The sequence below is a fragment of the Dendrobium catenatum genome, unplaced genomic scaffold (genome assembly GCF_001605985.2).
Source record: "Dendrobium catenatum unplaced genomic scaffold, ASM160598v2 fragScaff_scaffold_1221, whole genome shotgun sequence".
Classification (NCBI taxonomy): domain Eukaryota; kingdom Viridiplantae; phylum Streptophyta; class Magnoliopsida; order Asparagales; family Orchidaceae; genus Dendrobium; species Dendrobium catenatum.
This window is the reverse complement of record NW_021319683.1, coordinates 441,290-457,270: the sequence shown is the minus strand read 5'-3', so window position 1 is coordinate 457,270 and position 15,981 is coordinate 441,290. Positions and strand designations below refer to the sequence as shown.

Sequence of the window (15,981 nt, the reverse complement as noted above, 5' to 3'; positions counted from 1 at the left end):
GAAAAACAAACAATTATAAAACCAGTGGCTGAGCCAAACAATTTATTCAGGTGGGGTCTAAATTAAAATAGTTTTGTTTGTCGACTCATTACCGGGTGGCCTCCATTTGAGGGCGAGATATATATATATATATAGGCAATATAATTGCTACGTCATCATGAAATTATCTTGATCGAGCACGAATTCGAGGCAAAAATCAACCCGGAAACTTCAAAAATTAAATTCGGAAGCACTTGAACTCCGATTTTAGCGAGCTTATACTCAAACTGAGCGTCTCGGAAATACGAACCCAAATACACCAAATTCAACTCATTATGAGCCCAAATGAGCACAAATCAAGCACCCGAAGTACTGTTAGAAAGCTCGTACCACAATTTGAGTTACCAAACGGTCTCCGATTTTAACGAACTTATAGTCGAATCGAACGGCTCAACGAGAAGAATCCAACGAGCCCAAGATCGCCAAATTCTGACATCACTAAGACCTTCAAATGTCTTACGAACGGTGCACGATCAAGGGATTCAATATCAGCCGTCCATTTGACCACTCCCTGTTCGCCCATGATCTCACACATATTTACAAGCCATGCCACTCCAGAAAAATTATAAATAGACCCTTCATTTCTCATAAAAGGGGACCGAAGTGAGAAGAAGAAGAGAAGGAGAATCAGCTCCTCCTCGACCACCGTCGGAATTCTTTCCGTCGCCTGAATACGCCGGGATTCTGCCTGATATTTGGGAAACGCCGGAATTCTGCAGAACTTTGTAATTTTGTTTCAATTTAGAAGAAACTGATTGTAATCTGATCGTCCCGACTTGTGGGACGAATCAGCTTCTTGTAAATTCATGCAACACTAGTAGAACTTTTCAACTGGGCACGGCCCCGTGATTTTTTCCCTCTTTCGGGTTTTTCACGTAAAAATCCTGGTGTTCTTTTATCTCTTTTTTGTGTGCTGAATATTTGTACAACGCTAAGACAAAAGTATTTTAACTCTACCACCGTGTATATTGGAGCCCGCAACAATAATATATTTTAATTAGAGTATGAACATAAACGTAAAAATTTCTCCATCCCCGGGCTCTCCTGCCACTTGCAGGAGATTAAATTTAATTTCCCCTCTTGAGGGGAAATCAGACACGAAACAACTTACTAGGATGGAAAAATCATCACGCACCGGACTTTTTAATAATCACTTTTCACACTTCTCCTTCAACAGAGGCATCTTTAGATCCCCAGTAAAAGGAAAAATTATTAGATGCGGAGTGTGTACCGTCCTCACATATATGAGTACCTAGCAGTACCCAGCTGTATCCAAGGATACCGCATGCCGGTACCTAACACAGAATAAAACTTGTGCGGACGGTTCTCGCCGTCCGCACTCCGCACCTAATAATCTCTCCACTAACAGACTGCATAAAAGCAAACAGCGTATACATTCCAAGTGACCCCAAAACATGGCAACCGTAATCATCATCCTCATAACCTTGCTAACAATCCTCTTCTTCTTCCTCCACAGGCGCAAAACCGTTGCCGCTACAAAGCTCCCGCCACGCCCACCAGGCCTCCCACTACTGGGAAACCTCCACCAACTCGGCTCACTTCCTCACCAATCCCTCAACTCCCTTTCTAAAAGATATGGCCCTCTCATCCTTCTCCAACTAGGCGTCGTGGCCCCCACCGTCGTCGTCTCCTCCGCAGAAATTGCCGAGCAAGTTATGAAGACACAGGACCTCATCTTTGCAAGCCGTCCGCCATCATCCTTGGCCAACCATCTCATCTACAATAGCATGGACATCGCCTTCTCGCCGTACAATGACTATTGGAGGAAGATGAAGAAGATATGCATCGTCCACCTACTGAGTAGCAGGCGCGTGCAATCATACAGGCGTGTGAGGGAGGAGGAGGTGGCTCTTCTAATTGCAGACATTCGAGCCGCTTCGGTGGCGGCGGAGGCGGTGAACTTGAGCAAGAGGTTGGTTACTCTCACTAATGATATCATATGCAGGGCGGCGTTGGGGAGGAAGTATTCAGGGGAGACGAGATTTCGAGAGATGTTGAATGAGTTTGTCAGATTGTTGGGGTGCTTTCCACTGGCAGATTTTGTTCCTTGGTTGGGTTGGATTGATGTGCTGACTGGGTTGGATGGGAGAGCGAGGAGAACTTCTAAGCAGCTGGATGAGTTTTTAGAGCAGGTTCTGGAGGAGCATCTCAGTAGACGAGAGAGTTCAAATTCTATTGACATTGAGACAGATGAGGATTGTGCAGACTTCGTGGACGTGCTGTTATCCATTAAAGAAGAACATGATGGCCTCGACAAAGAGCATATCAAAGCTCTAATTCTGGTACTTGCTCATCGCTTTCAACTGTAGGCTTACATAAGTTACCAAATCTAGCCGTATTTCTTGTCATTGTACCTCTAAATAAACATTGCATCCCAACTAAAACATTTTTTTTTTTTAAGTGGAACATGAAAGTTGAACCATTATTTTATTTCTAAATTCACACTTTCAATCTTTTCTACAATGTAGATGATAATTGCATCTAGGGCTGCCAATTCGGGTCAACAGATCAGGTTCGGGTCAATCCGACTTGACCCTACCTTAAACGGTTCGACACTAACCTGACTCGGTTTTGCAAATAGGTCAGGATAGTCAGTCCGGACCCGACCCGTGCAGCTTATTGGGTTGACCCGACCCGCGACGGAGGGACGACGACAGTCTTCTGCTCGACGACTCTCAGGTGGGGCAACAACATCTTAGGCAAGTTTGGGACGGCGGCAGAAATCCAGCGTCTGGTAGGCCAGCAGCGGCATCTCATGCGGATTTGGGAGTTGGAACGGTGATAGGCCGACAGCTCAAGCTTGATGGCGGCATGACCCTGAGGCCTGAGCGACGCGAACCTAATGATCGAGCGACGTGATTGACACGACCGAGCAACGGGACCCTAATGCCTGAGCGATGTGATTACAAACGGGTCAATTCAGGTCGACCTGCGGGTTTTCGGGTCAACCCGAACCCGACCCATTTTTCAAACGGGTCAAAAATCCAAAATCCAAACCCGAACCCGACCCATTTCACAAACGGGTTAACCCAAACCTGAATTTTTCCGGGTCGGATCCGGCTCGAGTTTCAGGTCATGTCAATTTTTGACACCCCTAATTGCATCAACTAAATTTATATCGCAAAGAAAACTACTACCATACCAATATTAAGAGAGTGGTTATCTCCTTCACCAAACAACAAAAATCTCTATCGAATATAACTCAATTACAATCACACTCATTATGTAAAGCACAAATCTCATTGCTCATAAAAAATACTATTTTGTAAGACATAATAATAAAAATCAAAATTGCTTCATGTTAACATCTGCTCAATCTTCATTAACATATTGATCATTAATACGATCACAAATTTCATTAACATACTAATAACACTTATTAACTTCATAATGATGAATAAAACTTCAAACTTCTTATTATATTGGCCTGAGTATAGCAAAACTCTGGAAACTCCCTCTAAAAAAATTTTAATGCAGTCTAAATATTAGCATCAAGCTTTAAATCTGAAGAGAACCTGACAGGATGCCCTTAACTTCTTCTTTTTTTCATCAATTATGGCAGGACATGTTTGCTGCTGGCACAGACACAACTGTAACCGCTTTAGAATGGGCCATGGCAGAGCTCATCAAGCATCCAATATTGATGCAAGAGGTTCAGAGGGAGATAAGAGAAGTTGCTGGATCTAAAGAAGTTATTGAAGAGGAAGACATTGACAGATTGACTTACCTTAAAGCAACTATCAAAGAGACACTACGATTGCACGTTCCAATTGCTTTACTAGTTCCCAGAGTTGCGATGGAAGATACTCAATTGCAAGGCTATGACATTCCAGCTGGAACAAGAATCTTGATCAATGCATGGGCAATTGCAAGAGATCCCGAAAACTGGGATAAGCCAGATGAATTTTGGCCTGAGAGATTCATGAATAACAACATTGATTTTAGAGGACAACACTTCCACCTTACACCATTTGGAGCTGGACGAAGAGCTTGCCCAGGGATAGGCTTCGCTATTGCTGTTATAGAATGCACGCTTGCAAACTTGTTGCACCATTTTAACTGGGAGGTGCCAGAAGAAACGAAAGAGGAGGTGCTGGATATGAGTGAATCACCAGGAATATCAATTCACAAAAAGTCTGCACTTCTTCTTACAGCGAAATTGCGTTCTGTATAGCTTGTCACACCAGTTTGAATAGACGGTAATTGAAAAGATGAATTATTAGTGATTGGATATGAGTGAATCATCAGGGAATAACAAATCGCATGTCAACACTTATTTGAACAAAATAGATATTATTTATGCCTGCAAGACTTATCTTTAAACCCCATCAGGGTGAGTCTCAAATAGTATAGTTGGTCAACATTTTGAATGTTGTCAAAATTTTAAAATCAAATGCCACCTGCATCAATGCATCGGCACTTAAATATTCTGATGCAGTGCATCATAAGGAGCCGGGTTCAGCAAATACAGGCCACAATCCACTACTCATTTTCTATTTTTATTTACCACTACTTCTTTTGACTCTTTTAGCTAAAATAGTACCTATTAACTTTTTATCGTATTAAGCAAATATGAAAAGGAGGACTGATATAGGATGAATTATTCTGTGCGGACACCGAATGGGGAGAATCTTTCGGTTTATATCTGTGAACAGTAAAAGCAAACTGTTCATGCTACGTATTTACTTTTCACAGAGATAAAATCGGATGATTCTTCCCGTCCGGTGTCTGCACATAATAATCTCTCTTGATATAAATACACAGAAAAAAAGATAGGAAGATGGAAAAAAATATGCAAACTTCACTATTTCCTCTCTTTCATTTTTGCTTTTCTGCTCGTTCTTCTTGCTTTCAAGAATCTGGATATTGTTTAGTACAGGTTATCACACCACTTTCCCTAAACAAAACCACATGCCACAAAACTCAAGCTTCTAGAACAAAGAATAATATCTTTTACGAAAATTTGGAAATTTTTTTTCTTTAACGCATAGTATTTGAATCGCATACAGATGCGTGGATAAAACTAACAAGAAAATCCAGCATAAATTGATTATAGAACTTTATTCTATAGCTTTTCATAAAATGATGTTGAAGCATGAAAGAAATCAGTGATAACTTCGTGCACCAAGCTTTCAGTTGATAGTGTGCGAGCGCTGTAACTAGCTTATGTCGTTCTGAAAACTCTTAGTGGCAACGTCAGCGAAGCCAACTAAATAAAGAGAATGTAAATTAAGAAGAAAAACAAATATAAAAGGAATCTCTAGCAACCAAAGTAAAATGTATATACTCACCCATGGCCTTGGAGTTTGGAGATCAAATTTTGGGTACAACTTGGATAGCTCGGACTTAAAACTAATTACAATAGACACCTGAAATTCAATGGAGAACGGCCTGCATGCGTATGGAACAAAAGTTACTTAAATGATATATGGTCATTCACACGTTACAAACATTTGCAATAAACATGAAGATATTTTTTCAAATAACTATTAAGAGTATAAATGTATGGATATATTCAGACAGCTATCATTGGTTTTCCCTATTTCATGCCCCAGTATAATGAAGAGAATTTAGGTTAGGATAAACTGAAAGAATTTTAAATTTATTAGATTTACTCTCAGATAAGTGCAACATAAATTTTAATTGATTAATCATATATTATATTCTTTTCAAAGTAAATTCAATATCTTTAAAATTTATTCTGATCAAATTTTGGTCCTTCACCCAAATTCTTTTACCATTCATTTCTCCTTTTTTAACCTTGAACTATTATGAGTATGCTTAGGAACAATATCAAGACCAACTTGCAAAGATGAGAAGCAGCTGGGACAGCAACATCAACTGAATCACTTCGGTCAGAAATTAATGTGAAAGCCCTCCCAAATTAATCCAGTACAACTATTCATCAGCATTTTACTCATGATCAATATCAACGCATTGCTAAAATCTACAACTTCTCATTTACTACTCACATTAACACTAGCATAGGACATCTTCAAAAGCTCTTGACCATAGAGAGAACATTTTTAATATTTTATATGTAAAATATCATAGATAAATACAACAAAGGTATATTCATAAATTAATTTACAAACACAGACTCCATGATCTCAGAGAAAACATTTTCATTTTTTTTCCGAATTACTGCTCATATAATCGAAGATGCACAGTCATCATAATAGGATAAAATATTTAAAAATTTGAGCCTTTAACCTACAAGTCAAGAGGAGCATCATTGTTCATCTTTTCATTCTCCTCTTCTAATCCTTAGGTGTTCACAGGAGAAGCTTTACTAGCCTTCACTTGTCCTTCACCGCCTTAGCATCATCAACTATGGTCAATCGTGCACCCATATTGATGGGGACATCAGATCATCATGGAGAGTTTACCAGCGACGTGGCCGCCGATCTACGGCCACGATCGAGTCGTTATATTTTTGAGTCGATGTATTTTGTTTTCATGCATTTTATTATTTGCTTTGTGTGTTTTATTATTTTCCATTGTACCCCTTTTTATGGGAGTTGTCATGTGTAAGCCTAAGGGCATTTGTGTCATTAGTGCATTTATTCTTGGCCTTACCATGGTGATTTCAAAATCAACCATCTCAACGTAACCACAATTATTAACCCATAAAAATGTGAGATAGTCAATAACCCAAAGATAATGATAGATGCAATTTTCTATTTGCTCTCTTATAGTCTTATGTGATGTTAAGTGATACGCCTTGGAAGTAAAAACAACAAATAACAATAGAAAAACTACAGTAAAATTAAAATGGTGATTGATTTTGTATTAATACTTCAATAAGAGAAAGCAAGATACATGTGATCTACAAATTGAGAGGTAGATCAGCTCTCCCAATTAAATTAGATGCCGCTAGAAAGCCCTCAAAGAAAATAACTACAACAACCAAAACTCATAGTATGCTATAAACCCAAGACAACTCCTTAAATAGTCCTAGCCACCATAACAAAAATAGAACCTCCATAAACAAGTAAACATAATTTAGAAAACATTCCTAAACAATTAAACATAGTTCAAGAAATCTTCCTAAACAATTAAATACTTCCTAAATAGTATAAACATAATTTAGAAAACTTCCGTCTTTTCATCTTAAAGTTTAAAACTAATAAGCGATGCTGGATACGTAAACTTTCACTCAGAATAACGTTACAATCTTTGTAATGTAAATGATATATTTTTTTTATAAGAAAATAATCTAAATTATAGTAAGATAATAATGAATTTTGAATTATTTTACATAAGTTTATTTTTTAATTTATAATTCATGATTAAGACAAATTCTCTTGAAATTATCTTTTATTTTAAATTTATCTAGTTTGTTATTGTAGATAAAGTTTTTATTTTTTGTGGAGTTTGGCAAGTATGGATTAAAGCTTATATTTGCTATATTTTGTATAGTTAAAAGGCTCAAATTTAGCCATAAATTCAATTGAAATTCTCTTCTAAATGCTTCCTCTTCTTTTCATTTTTTTGAATCAGTAGCCTGAAGAAAAGCCGTCACAATAACCTACAAGTCAAGAGGAGCATCATTGTTCATCTTTTCATTCTCCTTTTCTAATCCTTAGGTGTTCACAGGAGAAGCTTTACTAGCCTTCACTTGTCCTTCACCGCCTTAGCATCATCAACTATGGTCAATCGTGCACCCATATCCGGCTTTGTTGGCATGATGTGAAGATCTGCTTCTAGCAACATAGATGTCCTTTCTAGATAATGCAATGTTTTAGATGTATCAATGAACTCTTCACGGAAAGAGCAATTGTTGAGTGATTTTGATGCGTGCAACATGTTTCAAGCTAGATTTGTGGGATATGGAGACCATTATCCCTAGGTTTTTCGTATTCAATTATATCGATTATGGAGAAGTTGTGTAGGCCAACAACAATAGGAACATATTTTGCTAATGAAATTCCAGCCATTTGCTGCAGAATAGTTGTGTAGGAAGAGTCAGGATACAGGGGGGTCTATCAAATAAAAATCATGCATAAAGGTAATCATGCTACAAGTTTCATTATGTTTTCGGGAACTGATTCAATTAAAATGTTCGGCTAGGTGGTCTGTTTTAATTCAGAAGAAAGCAATGTCAGTCAAGAGGTTATTAGCTGCTACACTACATTGGCCAAAAAACTCAAGATAAATAGAAATGCCAAAGCCCAACATTTATCCTAATGCCTTAAACAGGCAGGTTTAAAAAGGCTGGTGTTGACTTGCTCCAGCACCTACAAATTTTGATTGCTCCCTTCAAGGTCTAAGTTTCTCCAGCTCTTGTAATGAACATGGCAACTTTACATTCACGTCCAATGGTCCTGATTAAGAGTTATAACTGAAGTGGAAGTGCGTATGAAGTTCATTCAAAACGGAAGTTAAATTGAATAAGGAAAATTAAAATCAGCTGCTTTTAGCTCTTTTTATGCTCAGCTCTTTGTAAATCCACTCACTCCCTATTTATAGCAATAACTCATGTCTGATCCAAGCAACTCAACGTAACTCATGACTGATCCCAACAATTCAATGTTTACTTATAATTTGAAGTTGAAGGGTAGCTTACAAGACAATTAATTTATCTATATTTTCATAATTTTGTATCTCTTACAGACCAAGGGATTTGGATGAAGACCAAAGCAGTCAAACTTCTATCACCACAAGGGAAGAATAATCCTAACAAAGCCCTTCGCTACCATTCCACCTTCCTTCGAATGTAATAAAAAACACGTGGAAGAAATTCCTCACCTTAACATTTAAGATAGCCCTAAATAAGCTCCCTCTCTTTATCTTCTTTCCAAGCTTCACATCACTGGTAAACATGATTAGAGAGAAACAAGTGCGATCAGTGGAAATATCCATGATGTGAATAAACAAAGTCTAAGCCTCTTAGCATCGCAAAATTATTTTCCAACTCCAATTCAATTTCAACGTCATATTATCTTTCATACTCAGATTCCCCAACTTATAATTACAATAGCTTATGGGCTTGTTCGCTTGGCACAGCAATACATTCATTCAAATTGCCAATGCCAAAACCCATAATGGTGGTCCCATAATTGGCTCTAGGATTTGAAGTAGATCAAGCATCGACTATTCTTCAGAGCTTATAAGAAAATTTTGTAGACAGTTAACAATTTGATTACTATGGGTGGAAAGTAAAAAAAAAGGTAAGCTAGCAGCAGGCAGATTTTTTTTGGATAATATATTTCAAAGATCCTTTGAGTCGCGGTTCATACAATATTAAATTAGAATATCATGATTTCTGAACTCAGCCTAAAGAGAAGTTCATCTTGACAATGAGGTGAGGAACTTCAGAATAAAATTTAAACATGAAACAATCACATTGCAAGTTAACAGCTTACCCATTCAGCACAGTGGGACACACCAATAATCGAGGAAGCATCACATAGATGGGTAAAGTCATCGATCGGCAAACATCTCCATCAGCTACCTGAAGCATTTAAATAATTATTAATATTACATTGTGACATAAGGAAAAGGGTTAAGCTACAAAAGTACATGTAAACATTATTAGCACATGCATTTAGTTGCATATAACTCTCACGAGATTTATATAATTCCTTCTAACACAAAAGTGTTTTCTTCCACGTTAAAGCTTTTCCAATCTCCTATATAAGAAACAAGATAGTAAATTCCATTTAAGTCTTATACCATCATCATCACCATCATCATCATCATCATCAAGAACCTAATCAAAACTATTTGGGGTTGGTTTTATGAAATCCCATTTTTCATTTGCTCTTATGTACTGTTGTTTGATGGGTTAAACATATTCTTTGCAAATCATTTTGAACATCTATCCAGGTTATCTTAGGCCTACACCTCTACTTCCTAATCTCTCAAACTAATTTTATATACCTATCTAATGAGTACAGTTCTTACTTATTTGTAGATTTTCAAGCTAGCTAAATCTATTTTCAATTATTTTATCTTCAAATGAGTACTTATCACTTTAACTTTTCATCTAATATATGCAATCCATAATTTATCTTTTCTTGGTTTACCACAAGTCCATCTTAACATTATCTTGTTCACTACACTCAACTTAACTTCATCTTTTTTTTTTGTTTTCCAACACTTGAATCTATATAATATTGTCAATCTAATTGAAATTTTATAAAATTTAATTTTAAGCCTCTACAATATCCTCATATCGCATAATACTTTGAGATACTTCTATATTTTAATCACTCAATCATAACTCTAAAAGCAATATTATCGTTATCTCCATAGCCTTTCGTATAATAGATATAAGATAGTTAAACCTATCAAACTGAGTTATCAAATTATTACCTAATAATATTGACTGATAAATATTAATATCAAAATCGCTAAAATTGCATATCATATGTGTAATCTTTATTCTACTAATTATAGGCCATCTATCTTCTAAATATTTTCTTTGCTCTAACATTTCACTTTTTTTATGCAGAAGTCTCACCAATTGAAACAATGTCCTTTGCAAAACGCATACACAAGGCATTTTAATTTAAATATCATCTATCAACATCTTCATAACCACTAAAAAGAGATATTGACTCAATGTTAATCCTTATTGTAAGCATATCATAATTTGAAAACTTCCTAGTCACTCCACAACTACTTCAAATACTAGTCAGTTCTCTATCATACATATCTTCAATAACTTGAAAGAGCTTTGGCAAACACATTTTTTTCTTAAAACACACCAAATCAATCATCATGGTATACGATCATATGCATTGCCAAGATTATATATATATATAATCCTTTATCTACTCTCTATTTTTTTATTAATTCTCATAACATAAAGATCCTTACATTATTGATCATAGCATGAAATTAATTTGATTCTCTAAAACTAACTTAATTTTTCTATGTATATAGTCCATTACTCTCTCCCCATTATATGAATCATAAGTTTAGTATCAATATAATTAGCAAAATTTTAAAGATGATCTTTGATCTTAAATATTGCTGCCAAAATATCAAAAATTCAATCTTTTGATATACTCTTAATTTTCAAAATTTCATTAAAAAAAATTATTAATCAAACTGTTGCGGACAATGAACTAATGATAATTCAAAATGCCTTCTGTGCTTGTCTCAGACAAAAACTCATCTCTGACATGCCCTTACACGTCTGCACACTTAAAATTGTATTAGAGATATTTCAAGCCCTAATCACGAGCAAAGCATAGCCCGACACTGGAATGCATAAGCATGACACATAGGTTTTAAGGCTTTTTTAGGTTCAATGATCTGGTCCTCATTCCTAGTCAATTATCTTGCTTGTTCTTAGTTGATGCTTTCATGATCTAGTACGAGTAATGAAACCTTTCGCCTTATAAGTCACTAAACCTCAGCAGCTTCCTTGGGAGTTTGGCATTAGTAGTCTGGTCACTCCTCGCTTAATTTTTACTCTTATTTGTTCGGTCTTCCTGCTCATTCTTATTTGATGTTCACAAATCATACCCCTAGCTCAAGATTTGTTCAATGTTCTTAACAACCAATTACTCTTCTTCAAATGTCAAACTTTTAGATGCTGCTCACTGAAGAGTACATCTAGCTCTTTCTATTTATCCTTTGCTCGTGCATTATGGTTAAATGCTAAAGGCTTTTAACTTTCCTCCTCTAATCCTTATTTCAATCCATAATTTTTTTATTGATTTCTCGTTTTTTTTGTCTCAAAGTATAAATTATTTTATCTTTAAGATGTTATTCTAATATTTTAGATTTTCGCAAAATAATACTAATGTAGGTGTTTCATGTATGTGGGAAGCTCTTTATGTTAAGTATATGATATTATATTTCAGTGCATGATGTTTTTAATTAAAAATACTAGTATTGGCTATTTTAGTTACCTGCTTGCAAGAAAAAGAACACTATTTTGATTGCGTAAGGTGTACTATTTTTAATAATTATGTTGTGTTGCAACATTTGTGTATCTGTTTATGTCAATGTTTATGCTTCATAAACTATAATATCCACCATAACTCTCCAAAACCCAGAAATATCTGATGGACCGGTCCGGTCCATAGCAACACCGGCCCAAAAAGGGCCGGTTCTCACTTACTGCAGGCGGAGAACCCGCCTGCCTGGGCGGACAAGCCGAAGGGAAGAAGCAGTCGGGTGGGCCCAAGGGGCCCACCAAATTGAAGAGAAAGGATGGGGTGTTTGCCCTAGGGGTAATTAGGGGATTTTGAGGGGTTTATGTGAGAGTTAAAAGTGAGTTAGGGTGGCTTTTTGGAGGCATCTTGTTTTGTGGCTGTTTTAGTTTTCTTTTTTTCTCTAGGGCTTGGGAGAAAGCTTCTCTTCTCGAATTGGGAGCATTGTATCCGTGGAAACTTGTAAGTCTTTTGATATTCAAGTTATTGAAGTGTTTGTGAGTGTTTTCATCCAAGAAATTTCGTATTTTTCCACCATTTTTGGACTGTTTTTCCTGGATTCCGAAAATTACAAACTAAGCTCCATCAATATCTTATTAATTTTTTTTTCCTTCATGCATCTACGTTAGAACTAACTCCACTTAACGTTTCTGGTTTAATTTATAATCTACCACATTATTTTTATTTATTACGCTCTTGCAAAATAATTTCATCACCAAAAATCAATTTAATAATTTCCAAAATAACATTTATATCTTCACTTCTTCATCTTTGATAAAAAATTTAATACTTGTAATGCATCTAACTTGATCAATGTGTCGAGAGACTTAACTCTTACCTTAGCTATAATATATATCCTTCCTTAATACTAGTCTATTATTTGAATCATCAAAAGCTATAGCTTTTACTTTGCTCACAACAGTCTTTGCAAATGTATAGCTTTCTTATAATTACTATAAGACTCACTAACATTCATTTTTTTTTTTTAACTCTGTAAAACACAAATTTCGCTCAATAACAGGTCATACCGCTTCACTACACAATCAAATCTCCTAATATATTTAAGATATATTCCTCCAAAACCTTCTACAGTAGTTTGCTTAATAGAACCAGCAATCTTCTCTCACATAAAGTTGGCTAAACTAAAGCTATTATATGAATCATCAAAAGCTATGGCTTTTACTTAACTCACAGCAATCTTTGCAAGATGAATAACTTTTTAATAATTACTATAAGACCCACTAATATTCAAAAATTTTAATTATTTATCCCTCAAACATTTTATACCACTTCATGTTGGGGATGAGTAAACACCACAACGACGAAACAAGTAAGAAAGTAAAAGCTGCGGAAAAATAAAAGACACCAGAATTTAACGTGGAAAAACTCAAAATATGAGAAAAAACAACGGAGTCACACCACACTAATAAATCCACTATGAAAATGGAGAGAAATAAGTACATATCTCTCTTCTCTCTCACTCTGTCCTTGCTTCTCTTCTCACATGAACAATTCTCATTGTCTAACAATACATAAATACAAGAGAAAGCCAAGTAAATAACCCCAAGGGATGCAACCCTTCAGAAAAACTAGAAATAAAACCGTCAAGTCTGTCTCACAGCATTGTCGTGCTCAAAACTCTATCTTGATCAATTGTTGTGCTAAAGCTCATATGGCTGAAGCATTCCAAAGCGGTGCAGCGCCGTATCTTCATCGATGCAGTACTCTGTGCTCTACCGTTCAGCATTGGGGCGCTTGAGAACACAACGTCGGAGCGCTTGGATACATAGCACTAGGGCGTTGTACAGAAAAAAATTCTTTAAGGTTCGAACCCAAGCAGGATGAGGACTGCCCCCCCCAAAAAAAATAAGCACAACAACCTTTGAGGTCCAAGGCAACAGAATAACTAAATTGATCAACACAATCAGAGTCCACACATAACACTTCACTACATAATCAAATCTCCTAATATATTTAAGATATATTTCTAGATCCTCTAAAATTTTCTATAGCAATTTTGTAATAGAACTAACAATTTTAGCTCACATTAAGTTGGCCGAACTAAAAAAATTCAATTTTATTTGGGTCATTTTTTTTAAGTTGTTTCTTTATACTCTTAAAATATGCATTCATAACTACTCCAATATATTCTTGGTCAAAGGCTCTCTTCGAATCACCTTAAAATCTTTAAAAAAGAATTCATTTTTCCTTCAAAGAAAAAATAAAGTATAGTTGTAATTTTATTAATTTATTTTTATAAGTAATTAATTATTTGTCTTCTATCTAAAGGTATGTGTTCTATAATGAAATATCATACATAAACTGAAAGCAAATTTGATTTCTCTCAATGTATTTTATATCCTATTTCACATCCACCATGAATAATCTCATAATCCACGCTACTATAACTTATATGTCCATTTAAGTAAACCTCTGATAAATGCCATTTCTTTTTTTAAATATACATTATAGCAATTCATTCATCACATCTCAAAACTGATTTTTAATATAGCTAGAGGAGCATAATCAATAGCCAGGCTTATAATGTGAAAACTAGTAATTGTCTTGATAGCAATAAACTCCTCATTAGCCCTATCCACCTCAAAAAAATTGTCTTTCAACTCTTTATACTATACAATATTAAACTTGTTCCTGTTATTGACATTTCCAACAATCATAACTTATAAACTCGCACAATGTCTTTGAATTTTTCTTCTTTATATTTAACTTATGTAGCAAGCAATATTTATTCTTCTTCTAATCATTATAGAAGCCAATTACCATTCTTCTCATTCAAATTTCCAAAATTCCATACAAAAAATCCAACCTTATTTTAAGATTGAGTCAACCCTTTCTTGCTTTTCACCTTAATCAAGTTAATATGGTAGTGTATGTGATGGGGACATCAGAGGTTGGATGATTGATCACCGTAGAGGCCGGAGATCTACGTCCTTGATTGAGTCTTTATATTTTTAATTTAAATGTGTTGTAGGAGAATTATGTCGTGTTAATTCAAAGAGGACCAGGCTTCTAGCTAGATCACGCTCATAACAGCCTATCCCTATCTAATCCGAGCCAGCTGTTTAGTTCCTTATTTGTGGTGGTCTAGGTGCGGTTCCTGGTGTTGGCTGTAGCCGTGGGAGGTGGGGCTTGGGCGTGAATAAGAAAAAAAGAGATGAGATTCTTTTTCTTTTGTACAAAAGGTTCATTTCCCCGGCCTGCGAGGACGGTACAGTACTATACGAGATGATACGAGACAATTGAACTTCACGGCCCTTGGTTGGGGAGGAAATCTGTACGCGCTTTTCCACCTGGCGAAGAAATCTGTACTACAGTTTTACCCTCACTTGAGGGAGCTTTTATGTTGTTTGGCCAAAGACCTTATTGTCTTTTGTTCCTTTCATGTTTTGGGAGCTTATATATATGGATGAGATCTTTGCCTTATAGATGATGAATATTTTGATATAAATTTCTGGTTATATGCTTCCCCTTCTCTTGGTGAGTTGAGTTTGTGTGTAAAGTCCTTTGGAAAAAGGCAAAGAAATACCCAACTGTGTGTGAGCTCTTAGTTGGTATCATCTTGCCTCTCTATCTCTTTATTCTCCTTCTCTAGTCGGCCAAATAGCCTCCCACCATTGCAGCAACCTGCTGCCCTCAACCAGCAACCACCTCCCTCCCTTCCCCTCTAACCGCCTCCACCTTCTCCCCAACACCATTGACCCTTGGGCTACCAATTCTGCAATTAATTCACATTAATTGAGCATTTATCTCAATTAATTATGACCTTTGGAGATCCACAACTATTTAACTTTTTCCCTTCCCAAGCAAGCCACATCATTTATTTCTCTTCCCCAAGTAGCCAGCCCCACCTCTTCACCTCCCAAATTAACTTTTTCCTTTTCCAAGCCAACTAATTCTCTTTCCAAGCAAGCCACATCAGTCCTTTCTCTTCCCCAAGCAGCCAGCCCCTACCTCTTCACTTCCCAAGCTGACTTCTCCCTTTCCAAGCCACTAAAATCAGCCAAAT

The 15,981-nt window shown here is 36.2% G+C and overlaps 2 protein-coding genes across 4 annotated transcripts in view; one reads left to right on the top strand and one right to left on the bottom strand.

The window, feature by feature from the left end:
• Positions 1-1,469: 1,469 nt before the first annotated feature.
• Positions 1,470-4,423, top strand: LOC110100282 (cytochrome P450 71A1; the record flags this gene model as incomplete). Its single annotated transcript, XM_020827719.2, is given in 2 exon segments — positions 1,470-2,342; positions 3,623-4,423. Coding segments are annotated over 2 exon segments (1,485 nt in total), but the record flags the coding sequence as incomplete, so codon positions are not given.
• A 420-nt stretch (positions 4,424-4,843) lies between these two features.
• LOC110100283 (Down syndrome critical region protein 3 homolog) overlaps positions 4,844-15,981 on the bottom strand; it is a 21,828-nt gene continuing 10,690 nt past the window's right edge. For 2 of the 3 annotated variants that reach the window (XM_028699236.1, XM_020827720.2), the window contains 3 exons: positions 9,429-9,517; positions 5,352-5,451; positions 4,844-5,269 (listed from right to left, as the gene is read on the bottom strand). In XM_028699236.1, the coding sequence (XP_028555069.1) occupies positions 5,225-5,269; positions 5,352-5,451; positions 9,429-9,517 (234 nt within the window). In that variant the 3' untranslated portion in view covers positions 4,844-5,224. Of the gene's footprint in view, positions 5,270-5,351; positions 5,452-8,811; positions 8,876-9,428; positions 9,518-15,981 lie in introns of all 3 variants that reach the window. The other variant, XR_002303542.2, reaches the window with a different exon arrangement.